The 14,981-nt window shown below is 44.3% G+C and overlaps 1 protein-coding gene across 1 annotated transcript in view; it reads left to right on the top strand.

Moving 5' to 3' along the window:
- Positions 1 to 6,359, top strand: part of LOC107966637 (inversin-A) — a 48,296-nt gene extending 41,937 nt beyond the window's left edge. The window contains 4 exon segments of the mRNA XM_063803418.1: positions 526 to 748; positions 4,171 to 4,216; positions 5,384 to 5,437; positions 6,240 to 6,359. Of these exon segments, the coding sequence (XP_063659488.1) occupies positions 526 to 748; positions 4,171 to 4,216; positions 5,384 to 5,437; positions 6,240 to 6,250 (334 nt within the window). The 3' untranslated portion in view covers positions 6,251 to 6,359.
- Positions 6,360 to 14,981: the final 8,622 nt, after the last annotated feature.

Below are 14,981 nucleotides of genomic sequence, written 5' to 3'. Positions count from 1 at the left end.
CTGAAACTGGTTTACTAAACACAAGTATTCCTAGATTTTTTTTTGTTCATTTTAGTTTTCTTAACCTACATTAAGGAGCACAACATGATGTTTTGATATAATTATTTCTAGTGAAGTGGTTCTTATAATCAAGCAAATCAACATATTCCTTTTCCCATGTTGTTACCCTTTAAATACAAGTATTTCAAGTGGAATCTTCAGAATCTTACAAGTAGAGCCATTTTAGAAGGCAGCAAGTTTTACCCGTTGAGCCATACATCACTGGTAGCCATTTCTCTTCCCTGTCTACTTTGTTTGAGCTGCTTCTTCGGTATAAATCACCTTAGAAACACAGGTGCTTCTTTAGAATGATTTTAAAAGTATAATTCCTTACAACAGGTATGCTCTCACACATCTTCTGTGTGAAAACACTGTTTAGTGGGTAATTTGGTTTACTCTCAGGGCAAGTTTTTAAAAACTACAAGTCATTAAGAATCATTTAAGGAAAAATGAAATACTAAGCATCTGTCTTTGCTATCTTTATAGATCTAATAAGAAAATAGCAATGATCAGCACCAAGCTCCTTATGGAGAAAGAGCGGGTGAAATATTTTCTCAGCACTCTTCCTACAAGGCGAGGCCCAGAGTCACCTTGTGTTGAAAATCTTACTAGTATAGGACTCAACTGAAAATATATTCCCCAAATGCCCGTAAGAATTCCTACTTCAAACCCTCAGACCTCAAATAACTGCCAGAACTACTTGACTGAGGTTCGTTATATGACCGTTTCTCTTTAGGGTTTCATTTCTCTAGCGTAATTCTTGTTTTTAATTTGGTGAAATACTGAGTTGTTCTGTTGACTTATGCATGTTAAGTAAAGATCATAATTAGCTGTGTTAACACAGAAAGGAAATGGGAACTTTACATTTTTTAATTCCCTGGAGCTCTCATTTTTGAGAGATATCCATTTGCTAACTTTATTCAATAAATGTGACTAAACTGACATGTTTAAAATATCTTTAAAAGCTGCATTTAAGTTAGGTTTTAGAAATTGCATGTTATTGCCTTATAACTGATGATATACTTTGAGATACTTTGGCTTACTCTCTAATTGATTGTAGTTTAGCTGTGGTTCATACCACATTTTTTTTTCTTTTTTTTGAGGCAGTGTCTCACTCTGTCACCCAGGCTGGAGTGTCGTGGTGCCATCTCCACTCACTGCAACCTCCACCTCCCGGGTTCAAGTGATTCTCCTGCCTCAGCCTCCCAAGTAGCTGAGACTACAAGCACCCACCATTACACCCAGCTAATGTTTGTATTTTCAGTAGAGACAGGGTTTCACCATATTGGCCAGGCTCTTCTTGAACTCCTGACCTTGTGATCTGCCTGCCTCAGCCTCTCAAAGTGCTGGGATTACAGGATGAGCCACCGCACCCGGCCCATGTCACTTTTAATGTTTCTTTGCACCAGGCAGGTGCGGTGGCTCATGCCTGTAATCCCAGCACTTTGGGAGGCCGAGGCAGGAATGTCACGAGGTCAGAAGTTCAAGACCAGCCTGGCCAAGATGGTGAAACCCCGTCTCTACTAAAAGTACAAAAAAAAAAAAAAAAGCCAGGTGTGGTGGTGGGCACCTGTAATCCCAGCTACTAGGGAGGCTGAGGCAGAGAATTGCTTGAACCTGGGAGACAGAGGTTGCAGGAGCTGAGATCGCACCACTGCACTCCAGCCTGGGTAACAGGGAAAGACTCCGTCTTGAAAATAAAAAATTAAAAAAAAGTTTATTTGCACCATCTCAACTCTTCCCACCCATAATCACAACTGAATGATTGGCATCCAAACACTTTACCACATATGGATGTTTATTATTTAGGAGAATCCAAAATAATTGCATTTTATGAATTAAACCAAACACTAAAATGTTCATTTCCATTTTTATGTTAAAAGCTTTGTGCTTGGCCAGGCGCAGTGGCTCACACTTGTAATCCCAAAATTTGGGGAGGCCGAGGCAGGTGAATCACCTGAGGTCAGGAGTTTGAGACCAGCCTGGTCAACATGATGAAACCTGTCTCTAGTGAAAATACAAAAATTAGCAAGGCATGTTGGCAGGCATGTGTAATCTCAGATACTCAGGAGGCTGAGGCAGGAGAATCACTTGAACCCAGGAGACAGAGGTTGCAGTAAGCCAAGATCATACCATTGCACTATAGCCTGGGTGATGGAGACTCCGTCTCAAAAAAAAAAAAAAAAAAAAAAAAGGCTTGTGCTTTTCCTACATAAGAGTACATCTTCTGACTATAAAAATCCTGGAAGAAAACCTAGGAAATACTCTTCTAGACATCATATTTGTCAATTTATGGCTAAGTCCTCAAAAGCAATTGCAAGAATAACACAAATTGAGAAGTGTGATCTAATTTAGCTAAAGAGCTGCACAGCACGAGAAATTATCACGGGATTAAACAGACAGCCTAAAGAATGGAAGAAAATATTCACAAACTATGGGTATAGCAAATGCGTATTATCCTATTATCCAGAATCTATAAGAGACCTAAACAAATCAACAAGCAAAAAATAAATAACACCATTAAACATGGGCAAAGGACATGAACAGACACTTCTCAAAATAACACATGTAAGTGGCCAACAAACATTAACAAATGCTTACCATTGCTAATCAGAAAAATGCCAAACAAAACATCAGTGAGATACCATTTCACACCAGTCGGAATGACTTTTGTTAAAAAGTAAAATAAATAAATAAATAAATAAAAGATGTTGGGGAGGCTGTGGAGAAAAGGGAACACACACCGTTTGTGGCAATGTAAATTAATTCAGCTACTATGGACAGCAGTTTGGAAATTAAGAACTAAGAATGACCGTTGGATGCAGCAACCCCATTACTATACTAGGGGTATACTGAAAGGACAATAAATCATTGTAACAAAAAGATGCATGCACATGTATGTTCATTGCAGCACTATTCACAATAGCAAAGACATGGAGTCAATCCAGGTGCATCCAAGGTAGATTGAAAATCCAAGGTAGATTGGAAAATTCCATATATACCATGGAATACTAAGCAGCCATAAAAAGAACAAAATCACATCATTTGCAGCAACATGGATACAGCTGGAATCCACTCTCCTAAGCAAACCAATGCAGAAACAGAAACCAAGTATCTCATGTTTTCACTCATGTGGAAGCTACACATTGGGTGCACATTGTCATAAACATGGGAATAATAGACACTAGGAAATAAGAGCAGGGAGGGACAGAGTGGGCCAGGGTTGAAAAACTACTTACTGGGTTCTACGCTCACTACCTGTGTGATGGGCTCAACTGTACTGCAAACCTCGGCATCCCTCAATATACCTTTGGAAGAATCCTACAGAGGTACCACCTTAATTTAGAATATAAACTAAAAAAAAAAAAAAAAAAGAAAAAGAAAAGTTTACTATAAGTAGAGAATAGAAATTTCTTTTTAAGATAAAATTTATTGAAGTAAAAAATGGATTAAACTTTTATAAAGGGCAGAGTTTTCTAAGAATTTCAAAGCAATGCATTCATTGCAAAAGATGGCTTTAATTACTTAATCTTTTTTTTTTTTTTTTTGAGACAAGGTCTCACCGTCACCAGGCTGGAGTGCAGTGGTGCAGTCTTGGCTCACTGCAACCTCCATCTCCTGGCTTCAAGCAATTCTCCTGCCTTAGCCTCCCAAGTAGCTGTGACTACAGGTTCGCATCACCACGCCCAGCTAATTTTTGTATTTTTAGTAGAGATGGGGTTTCCCCATGTAGGCCGGGATGGTCACGATCTCCTGACCTTGTGATCTGCCTGCTTTGGCCTCCCCAAGTGCTGGGATTACAGGTATGAGCCACCATGCCTGGCCATTGTTTAACCTTTGTACTAATAAAACACTACCTTTCTAAAATCATGTATATACAACAGATCAATATTAACTGTATTTTTGTCCAATTACTCTAAACAGCATTACACATATACATCCTCTGTTATCTAAACTTAAAATAAGTAGAAATTTTACTTTATTTATGTGATTATTTTTCTATTTAAGCAAACTTCAAGTTATGTCTAGTCACTAAAAATACTAAAGGCCACATTTTGTAAATGATACATTATTTTCATGATAATGTTTCTTGTTTAACTTAAACATTATTATTATTTTTACTTATTTTAGATGGAGCTGGACTGTGTGGAACAAATAATTAGAGAAACAAAGAGAAGTACGTTGCCAAAATTTATTAATTAAATTTAGGTTTATTTTAGAAATAAAGTGTAAATAGCAAATGGCATTCCTTTTCATTCTTGGGTTAGTAGATACTACGTCAAGTATTTTTTTTCTTACACACATCTAATGAAAGATGTGAAAACAAAAACTTTCACAGAGAAGACTGTACTTATGCACCATAAATTCATCATGTTCTGTAGCTTAAAAAATTCCCAAGAAGTCTGTGCATCTCTTTTTCACTGGCTCTACACTTTCTTAAGTTTTGCCATCCTCATGGAACTGTCAGCCAGCACACTGAAACGATTCTCAGAAAACACAGGCATCATCAAGTTCTCAGGGTTTTGGTAGAAATTGAAGGCCAACAGACCTCAGACTCATTCAGAAATGCTTAGTTGAGCAATAACCCTTCATAAGCAGTCACTTGACAGGTGACATTTTAAATCTCCTGTCATTTACTGTGTCATTGGCTTACACTTGTTCTCAGGAAACATTCCAGATTTTTCACCATGAAATAAAAACACCCATGTCAATGTAATTCTTGTCAAGTTACTCAGCCTTGTCTCTCACCACTTACTGCACTCTGCCCTTTGCTCTAGCCCAAACTTGATGGAGTGGAACTCTGCAGGGCTCTTCCTCACCTCAGGCTCTTTGCCTTTGCCTCTTCCCTCTATCTGGGAAGCTTTTTCTTGTCCTTTAGGTATCAACCTATGTTATCTCCTCCATCAGAAAGCCCATGATATTGACATAAAAGTGGGTAGATGTCCCTTCTATGTGTTCCAGTAGTGCCCTGCTGTATACCTGTCATGGTATCTATGACTCTATATGGACATTACCTGCCTGTCTGTTTTTTAGGTTATAGCTTATGACTGTTGAGAGGTGGACCATGCCATCTTCATCTTGTAATTCCAGTGCTGGTTCTAGTACCTTAGCATGTGGCTGTTGATTACATGAATGAAGACTGAAAAAGCTCTGATATTTAAACACCATTAGAATTAATGCCATGTGTAAATTATTAAATAGTAATTTTGTATTGTAAATGTACATACATATTTCTCATACTTAAAAACTCTGATAAAGTTCACAACTCTTTAGTTTTTAAACTCACATTTAGTTAACTGAAGTGCTTTAGGTAAAGGATGTAATTCTTTATTTTTCTTTCTAGCTGTTGCTGTGTTGGACACTTGCTCCCATCAATTTTCTTCTCTAGAATCCACTGGTAAGCCACATCTAATGAAGAGAATATTTAGCCATAAAGTTTTAAGGAAAAATTGTATGATTTAAAAGATTATAAAACTTTATTACTGGGCTATTTACACATTTTAATTGTTTCTCATAAAATATATAACATTACAATATTTACTGAAGTAGGATATTTTTGTATCATATGTACGATGATAATTTATAGGGTATTTTAAATGATGTTTTTTAGCCTCCTTAAGTTTTAAGTGGATCTTGCAAATAAAAACAAGTATTATTGAGTTTGACATACTCAAATTGCCCAAATATCAGCTGTTTAAACAACCAAGTCATCATTGATACTTTAGTAAAGGTTAGTAAAGGTCATCGAAGGCTTATTTGCAGTTTACAGTTTTTATTACTTAGGAGACTTAAGGAGTACCTGCCAGGTTTGTCCATGCTAATGCTACGATTTTGTTTCTGTAGTTCAACCATATTTTGTATGGAGATACTTTGAGGCTCTGTAAATATCTGGTTACTCCTCAGAACCCACTAGATTTAGCATTTCATGGATGACTTGTGTTTGAACAATTATTACTATGATGGTTGCCAGATGATTATTTTCTTATTCTCTTCTTTGTTCTACATGGAGAAATAAAACCAATAAATATGGGAGAAGGAAAGCTCATGATTCTGATGCTCCAATTCCCCAAGATTAGGCCAGTGGTAGACATTCCAAGCTGACTTGATGTGTTTTTGATTTGTCTCCATTACTCTGTCAGCACTTTTTTACTTTCTGGCACAAGATGTTCTAAGCTCATCTTGTATTTTCTCTGCCCCAGCGCTGGAATGAATAATTTTTTTTGGAAGCAGAGGTGGAGCCACTGAGGAAGCACAGGCAAGCCCTCCCCAGCGTGTACTCACTGGTCCCCAACAGAAGAACAGCTGCCGCATCCACTGAGGTACCAAGAAACTAGCAAAGGGCCTTCTGGCTCTCTGGGGACAGTCCTCATGTGGTCCCTGGCTCAGCCTCAGAGGTTCTGGATTAGTCTTCCTGTAGCCTCTGTGCTGTGTCTTTAGATCGGGGCTCTGTGGGAAGGGTCCTGGGAGACCCAACAGCACAGTGTGTCTCATCTGCCAAATGTCCCTCCCTTCCTAACACTTTGACACTCAGGAATAGGGTAGATGGCGTGTCCAGGCAGTGCCAGGCCACCTCACTGTCTTCTTTGAGATGGGCCCAGAGGGCCTTTGGGGTGAGTGTGGAGCTGGGAACCTGAAGCCTGAGGCTGACTGTCTCTCCCTGTGTCTTGGAGGAAAGGCCATTTCCCCCCAAAAAAACCCCAGGGCCTGACCTCTGGGCCTATATGCAGGGAGGGAGGGTCTGTGAGCTGAGGGGGACATTGTAATAAGACTTTGAGCACGGCTGCTCAGGGGCCTGGTCAGTGGACCATGGTCAGAGGTGACCTGGTCATCAGGACCTAGTCATTTGGGACCTCATCAGCAGGCGCCTGGTTAGTGGTGGGCTCCTCAGTAAAGGCCTCATCAGTGGGGACCTGGTGACCTAGTCATTAGAAGCCTGGTCAGTGGGGGGACCTAGTCAGTGGTGGCCTTATTAGTGTGGCCTGATTGGTTGGAACATAAACAATGAAAAACTGGTTGGTGGGGCATATACAGTATACCAGGGGCCTGGTCAGTGTGGGGCCTTGGTGGCTTGGAGCCTGGTCAGTGAGGGCCTGGTCAGAGGTGGCTTGGTCAGCTGGGGACTCATCCATGGAGAATTGTTCAGTGGGGGGTCAGGTGAGCAGCAACCTGGTAAATAGTGGTCTTGTCAGTGGAAACCTGGTCTTGTCACTGGGGACCAGGTCAGTGGAAAATTGGTCAGTGGAGTCCGGCCCATGAGGCCTATTAAGTGCGGGCCTGGTTAGGAAGACATGGTCAGTGGGGACTTGATCAGTGGGACCTGGTCAATGGAGGAGTGGTCATTAGGGGCCTCATCACTGGGAACCTGGTCAGCGGCGGTTGGTCAGTACCTGGCCCGCTGGCCACTGTGTGACCTCAGGTAGGGGGTTTGTCTGTGGAGCCTCATGTCCATCTTCAGGGAAGGTGAGTCAGGGCACCCTGGAGGGTGGCTGGAAAGAGAAGGTGAGAAGATGTGTTGAATCCAATACTGCTTGGCAGACCTACAACTTTACAAATGACCTGTGTTCCACCTAGAGAGGGTGCCAGCCCTCTCAGCATTATGCAGTGCCTCTCGTCTGTCTGCATCCCCACTCTAAGGTGACAGTGATGAGGACCTGGGTGCACCCATGAGTGGAGAAGCTAGGCCTGTCCAGAGAAGCAAGACAAACACACACATATGTGCGCACACACACACACAGGCACACATGCATACACAAACACATTGCATGCACACATGTCAGTTCAGGGGATAGAGGACACTGACTCTGGGCCCTGTTGACCCAAGCAGGCTTCCATTGTGGTGGGTTGTGTCACCCCACAATGTCACTGTTGCTGAGTCCCCATCGCCTCTGTGTTGTGGAGCAGTTAGAGACACACAGCAGTGTCGTGAGTGGCTCTGTGTGAAGGACCGTTTTCTAGATGAGAGGCACATCTCAACACAGCTCACTGATCAGACTCAGGTGAGTGGGACCTGCTCTTTTCTCTTCCTCCTGGCTTGGGGACAGTCACTATCAGGTGGGTGGTTTTGGTCTCTGGGCAGCTACTGAGGGTAATCCCTGAACACTCACCAGGTGCCTGTTCTGTGCTGAGAGTCATCTCATTCGTCCTCACAGCAATTCCATTCTGCATCTTTTCTGATCACCCCCGTGACCACCCAGGACAACCCCATAAGGGCCCTGTCACCAGGCCCAGTCCAGCTCCATGATAACCAAGACACAGGTCCAGAGACAACCGTCCTGCATTGTGCCTGCATCTGAACCCCCTTGGTGGGTAGTGACCAGCACAACATGGAAGAAGCCAGGGCAGCATGCGGCCAGCTGCTCTGCAGCCCCAGATGGCTCCTGAGCCTTGGGAAGTCATTCTTAAAGGGGAAGCTGGTCACTTTGAGGTCCCTGAAGGGAAGGGTGAACGTGCATCCTAACAGCCCTGGCAGCCAGCAGCATGCCATACATCTTCTCACCCAACCTGTGTGACAGAGGCCCCCTCCTGGGGCACAAGTCCCATACCTAAAGCATCCTGTCCCAGTTGGACCTCATCCTGAGCCCTGGGAGGGGAGGGGCATCATAGGCCCCCCTGCAGCAGCCAGGATTACCAGCCAGGGGACTTGGCCTTCTGTGGCCCTGGCCAGACTTAGAATTTAGCCCAAGACAAGACAAACTCACTCGGAGCAGCTTGTCAGTACCCGGGGCCTGTGTATGCCAGGTGAGGCCAAGCTGGCTCAAAGAGCAACCAGTTACCTCTGCAAGGGTGTGCCAGGAGCAGGTGGACCAGCCACCAACCTCCCCCACTTAAAGAAAACAGGGATGGCCAGGTTCCCACAGCCTGAGTTACCACCACCTGACAGCTGATGGAGTGGAGGCCTGAGGAAAAGCAGATGGCACTGGGGCTCTACCTCCAGGGCAGAATAACTGATTTACCCTGACTGGCAGGGAGTAAGGTTGGTGGCTGGTCCACCGGCCCCTGGCACACCCTTGCAGAGGTGGCTGGTTGCTCTTTGAGTCAGCTTGGCCTTGCCTGGCATGCACAGGCCTCAGTGCAACAAATGTGCTGCAAATGGAGCCACATAGAGGAAATGAGCAGCAGGCTCAGGAGCGGGGTGTGTGCTGCCTTTGGGGCTCCATTCCATGCATCAGGGCTTCTACAGCACTGTGGGCTTCTTGGATGCCAAGAGGCAGACCACAGGCCATCTTGAGAAGGACTCTGGTAAGAGCTTACTTGGATATGTGGATGATGTCCAGGATGTTGGCCTGGTGTCCCTGAGACAGCATTAACAGGTCCATGACTGGGTCCAGGTCCTGCCTGGGCTGATTGGCAAAGAGCTCACTGACAGTGTGGAAGGCATCTATGGTGAAGTGGGGTATATGTTCAAGTGCAGAAAGGGCCCAATCTGGTGGATGAACCACACGGCCAGCTTCTGGATGCAGGCACAGTGCCACATTTTTTGTCACTTCCTGATGCGCCCCACCAGCACTGAAGAGACAGCCTGGAGACAGGGCAAGAGGAAGGCTGAGAAGGATGAGTTGGTGAGTGCCAGATTCTTCCTGGCCCTGAGCCCACCCCCAGGGCAACACTCAACCTTTAGGAGTGGGAGAGCAAGATTGATGGCTTCAAGTGCTTCACCAAGAAGATGGACAACAGGGCACTCAGCTCAACTTCACAGCCAATGAGTGGTGACAGGCTTTAAGAAAGAGCATCAGAAGGCTGCCAGTTCTTCTTCAGCCTCAGCCAGGCCTTGGAGCTGGACCAGGCCATTCACTTCAGTATAGATGCCTTCCACACTGTCTGTGAGGTCTTTGCCAATCAGTCCAGGCAGGACCTGGACCCAGCCATGGACCTGTTAGTGCTGTCTCAGGGACACCAGACCAACATCCTGGACATCGTCCACGTACACAAGGAAGCTCTTACTAAAGTCACGGAGAGCAAACAACAAGTGGCAGAAGGGAAGATAGAGGTGCAGAGGCTGATGATGTCAGAATCACAGGAACAGGATTTCTTTGGCCACTTTGGCTGAAATTCACCACTTCCATCCAATTCCAGTGAGAGACATGGACTCACAGATGCAGCATTTCTTGCAACAAGAGATACTACTTTTTCAAAAAGTCACCCAGGAATTGAGAGTGTTGAATGACTCGATACTCCATCGTGGACTGTTTCCAGTTCAAGGATACTTTCTACAGCAGAATAATAACACTAGCAAAGAGCTAGTACAAGGATGGTTTTGTGCTCAACTGAAATCCAGCTGAATACAGAATTGTATAGGAAACAGTTAATATGGTGATAGAATAGAAACGGTAGCAAATATGAACTAAATCATGCTATGAATGCCTAAACTACCGCTGTAACTTTTGGAAAAATGATAATACCACTTTATTGCTTTTTGAAGTATGAATATTTTAGTGTATATGCTCTAGACCTCAAACCCTATAAAGAGTCTCAAAGAAGTTGGCTGGATAAAGCCTGCTGTGGACGTCTTTATATTCAAAGATCGATGATGCAATTCGAATATGTGTCCACACCGAATCTCATGTTGAGTTATATTTCCTAATGTGGAAGGTGGATCCTGCTATAAGGTGATTGAATTATGAAGGCAAATTTCTCATGAATGGTTCAGCACCATCCCCTTGTACCATGCTCACAATAATGAGTGACTTCTCATGAGATCTGGTCACTGAAAACTCTATGTCACATCCCTACTCTCTGTGTTTTCCTCTTGCCATGTGAGAGAACTGATTCTTTCTTTGCCTTCCATGATTATTGAAAGATTTCTGAGGCCTCCTAGAAGCAGAAGCACTGTGCCTAGAACCACGAGACAATTAAACCTCTTTTTCAAAATAAATCATACAGAAAATGGCAAATGAAGACTGGAGCATTGCTATAAAGATACCTGGAAATGTGGAAGCAGCTTTGGAACCAGGTAATGGATGGAGGTTGGAAGAATTTGGAGGGCTCAAAAGAAGACAGATAGATGAGAAAACTTTTGGACCATCCTAGAGACTGGTTCAATGGTTGTGACAAAAATCCTGACAGAAACATGGACGGTGAAGGCCAGGCTGAAGAGGTCTCAGAGAGAAATAAGAAGCTTTCTGGAAAATGTCTTCCTTTTGGATATGGAAAGCTTACACAATGCCTGTACCATCATTGTACCTTAGAAGCAGTGAACTTGCTTTTTATTTCAGAGACTCATAGGCAAAGAGACTGTAGCCTTGACCCAGATGACACTTTGGACCTTGTAACTTTGAGTTAATGCTGAAGTGAGTTAAGACTTTGGGAGACTGCTGGCAAGGCATGATTGTATTTTGCAATGTGAGAAGGATATGAGATTCGTGGGGTCAGGGACAGAATAATATGGTTTTTCTCTATGTCCCTACCAAAACTCATGGGGAATTATATTCTGTAATGTCAGAGGCGGGGCCTAGGTGGAAAAAGATTTAGTCATAAAATGGTGCAGGTAGATCCTTCACGAATGATAAAGGACCATCACCTTGATAAAGGACCATCACCTCCTGATAGTGAGTGAGTTCTCATGAGATCTGATTCCTTAACAGGCTGTGGAACCTCTTTCCTCACTCTGTCTTCCTCCTGCTCCTGCTTTAGGAGGCATCTCATTTTCCCTTGGCTTTCTGATATAATGAGGAGGCTTCCTGATTCCTCCCAGAAACAGAAGACACTATGCTTCCTTCACAGCTTGCAGAACCATGAGTCAATTACACCTCTTTTATTTACAATAATGCAGATAATTAGAACTGCAGAGAGGAGCTGTGAAATGTCTTCAAGGCCTTTTTCCCTTTGTGTTGGCTATTAGCACAGGGCTTCTTTATATGCAAATTTCTGAAATCTTCTTGAATTTTTCCCCTTAAATGGGATTTTTGTTATTGCTACATAGCCAACCTGCTATATAGATATCTGAAAAAGTAAAAGCAGGCTCAGTAGTGGGTAGCAAACAAAGATTGGAAGGGTTTGGAGGGATAAGAGTATGAGAGGGAGTGGGAGGGACTGATTTAATCATGGATGGGTGGGGGTGGATGTGGAAGGGAAAAAGGGGTGGGTACGGTGGGAGGGAGTAGACTGGCTGTAGGGTGGTGGGTGGGTGGTGGGTAGAGGAAGGGGGAGTAGCCTGCTGCAGAGGCAGAGCCTCATGGAAAACCCCTACTAGGGCAGTGCACCTGTGGCTTTGCAGGTTTGAGAACCATGGCTGCTCTCATGGACTGGACTAGTGTTGAGTGCCTGTAGCTTTTCCACACGGAGGGTGCAAGCTGTTGGTGGGTCTAAGAATCTGGGGTCTGGAGGGTGGTAGTCCCCTGTGTGGGGGCTCCAAGTCCATATTTTCCTAATGCACTGCCCTAGTAGAGGTTACCCAAGAACTCTGCGTCTGCAGCAGGCTTCTGCCTGGAAACATTGGGAGGTGGGGGTGGGAGGCAGATCCTTCACCAATGGTTAGGCAGCATCTTCTTGATGCTGTCCTCATGATAGTGTGTTCTCATGAGATCTGGTTATATAACAGGGTGTGGCACCTCTTTCCTCTCTCAGTCTTGCTTCTACTCCTGCCATATGAAACATCTCCTTGCCCCTTGGCCTTCTGGTATGATTGGGAGGCTTCCTGATCCTCCCAGAAGCAGAAGCCACTATGCTTCCTTTACAGCCTACAGAACCATGAGCCAATTAAACCTCTTTTCTTTATGATCATACAGAAAATTAGTGCTGTGAAGTGGAGCCATGAAATGCCTTCAAGGCCCTTTCCCCTTTGTCTTGGCAACCAGCACTCAGCTTCTTTTCATGGAAATATCTGAAGCCTTTGTGAATTTTCTCCCTGAAAATGGACTTTTCTCTTTTACCACATTGCCAGGCTGTGATAAAGATAGCTGACAATGTAGAACCAGGTTCAGAAATGGGTAAAAGACAGAGGTAGGAAGAGTTGGGAAAGCTTAGAAGACAACAAGATGAGGAAAATATTGGACCACTATAGAGAATTGTTAAATATTTGTGATCAGAAGGCTGAGAGGGTAAACACTGACGTCCAGACTTAAAAGTTCTCAGATGAAAATGAGGAATTTCCTATGAACAGGGGCCAATATTACATTTGATTGGCCTTAGCAAAGGATGTGGCAGCACAGGGACCCTGCCCTGGAGATCTGTGAAACTATGAACTTGGGGGTGATGATTTAGGATGTATCTGGTGAAATGAACATCTAGGCAGCATAGCACAAGAGGTGTCCTGTCTGCATTGAACAGCCTGTGTTCTTATGTGTGACCTAAGAAATAACTTCAAGTTGGAACTTCAAGTGGAGATCTAAAATTTGGAAAATTTGGAGCCTGGCCAAGTGGTCAAAAAGAAAAGCCGATTTTAAGGGGGAAAATTCAAGAAGGCTTAGGTTATTTGCATAAAAAGGAACCCAGTGCAAACAGCCAAGACAGTGGGAAACTGGCATTGAAGGTATTTTAGAGACCTCTGCAGCAGCCCTTGCTGTCACAGACCGTGAGGCCTAGGAGAGAAGAGAAGAATGGTTTCCTGGGCCAGTCCCATGGCTCTGCTGCTGTGCTCAACCACAGGGCACTGCTGCCTGCATCCCTGCAGCTCCAGCACCAGCCATGGCTGAAAGATGCACAGGTACAGCTTGGGTCACTGCTTCAGAGGTGGCTCAAAGCCTTGATGGTTTCCACATAGTGTTAAGCCAGTAGGTGCACAGAGAAAGAGACTAGAGGCTTGGGAGCTCCTGTCTAGACTCCAGAAGATGTACAGAAAATCCTGGATGTCCAGGAAGAAGCTTTTCCAAGAGGCAGAACCTCATGGGGAACCTCTACTAGGGGAGCAAAGAAGAGACTTATAGGGTTGAAGCCCCCACGGAGGGAGGCATCAATGTCCAAACCCCAGATTCATAGACCTACAAACAGCTTGCACCCTCAGTGTGGAAAATCTATGGGCACTCAACAGTAGCCCTGTCCATGAGAGGCAGCCACGGAGGCTGAACGCTGCCAAGCCACAGGTCAGATCTGCCCAAGGCCTTGGGAGCTCAGCCCCCACAGCCCTGTGCCATGGATGTGGGACAAGGATTCAAAAACGATGATTTTGGAGCTGTAGGATTGAGGGACTGGCCTGCTGGGTTTTGGACACTTGTGTATCCTATGAGTCCCATCTGTGTTTTGTGCTTCTTTCTAGCAATTTTCTTTTTTTCTGTTGCCTGGGAATGCTTACCCGTTGCCTGTACAATCATTTACCTTGGAAGTGGTAAACTTGCTTTATAAATCAGTGGCTCATGGGCAGAAGGGAGTGTAGACTTGTCTCAGATAATACTCTGGGCTTTGGGCATTTGAGTAAATGCTGGAATGAGTTAAGATTTGAGAGACTCTAGGGAAGGCATCATTGCATTTTGCAATGTGAGAAAGACATGAACATTGGGGGACCAGGGACAGAATAATATGTTTTGGCTCTCTGTCTCTACCAAAGTTCAAGCGGAAGGTTAATGGGAAATGTTAAAGGTGGGGGCTGGTAGAAGGTGATTTAAACATGATGGAGAGTGGAGGTTGGATGGTTGGGGGGGTGGGGAGGTTTGGGGTGGATTGGGTGGTGGGGAAGGTTGGAGGGGATTGTGGTGGGGTTGGGGGTGTAAGGCAGGGGTGGGGGTGCATCCTTCACAAACGGTTAAACAACATCTCCTTAATGCCGTCCTTCTGATAGTGAGTTCTCTTCATGATTTCGGAGCTGTGAGATTGAATGAACACTGACCTGCGGGATTTTGGATGTCCATTGGGCCTGTGGTCCCATTTGTGTTATTTTTTTTGGAAATTTCTTCCCTTTGGATTGAGAAAGCTTACCCAATATCTGTACCATCATTGTACCTTGAAAGAAACGAATGCCCTTTTAACTTCAGGGACTCATAGGCAGAAGAGATTGTAGCTTTGTCTCAGAT

Source organism: Pan troglodytes, chromosome 22 (assembly GCF_028858775.2).
Source record: "Pan troglodytes isolate AG18354 chromosome 22, NHGRI_mPanTro3-v2.0_pri, whole genome shotgun sequence".
Taxonomy (NCBI): Eukaryota; Metazoa; Chordata; class Mammalia; order Primates; family Hominidae; genus Pan; species Pan troglodytes.
This window is presented reverse-complemented; position numbering and strand designations above follow the sequence as displayed.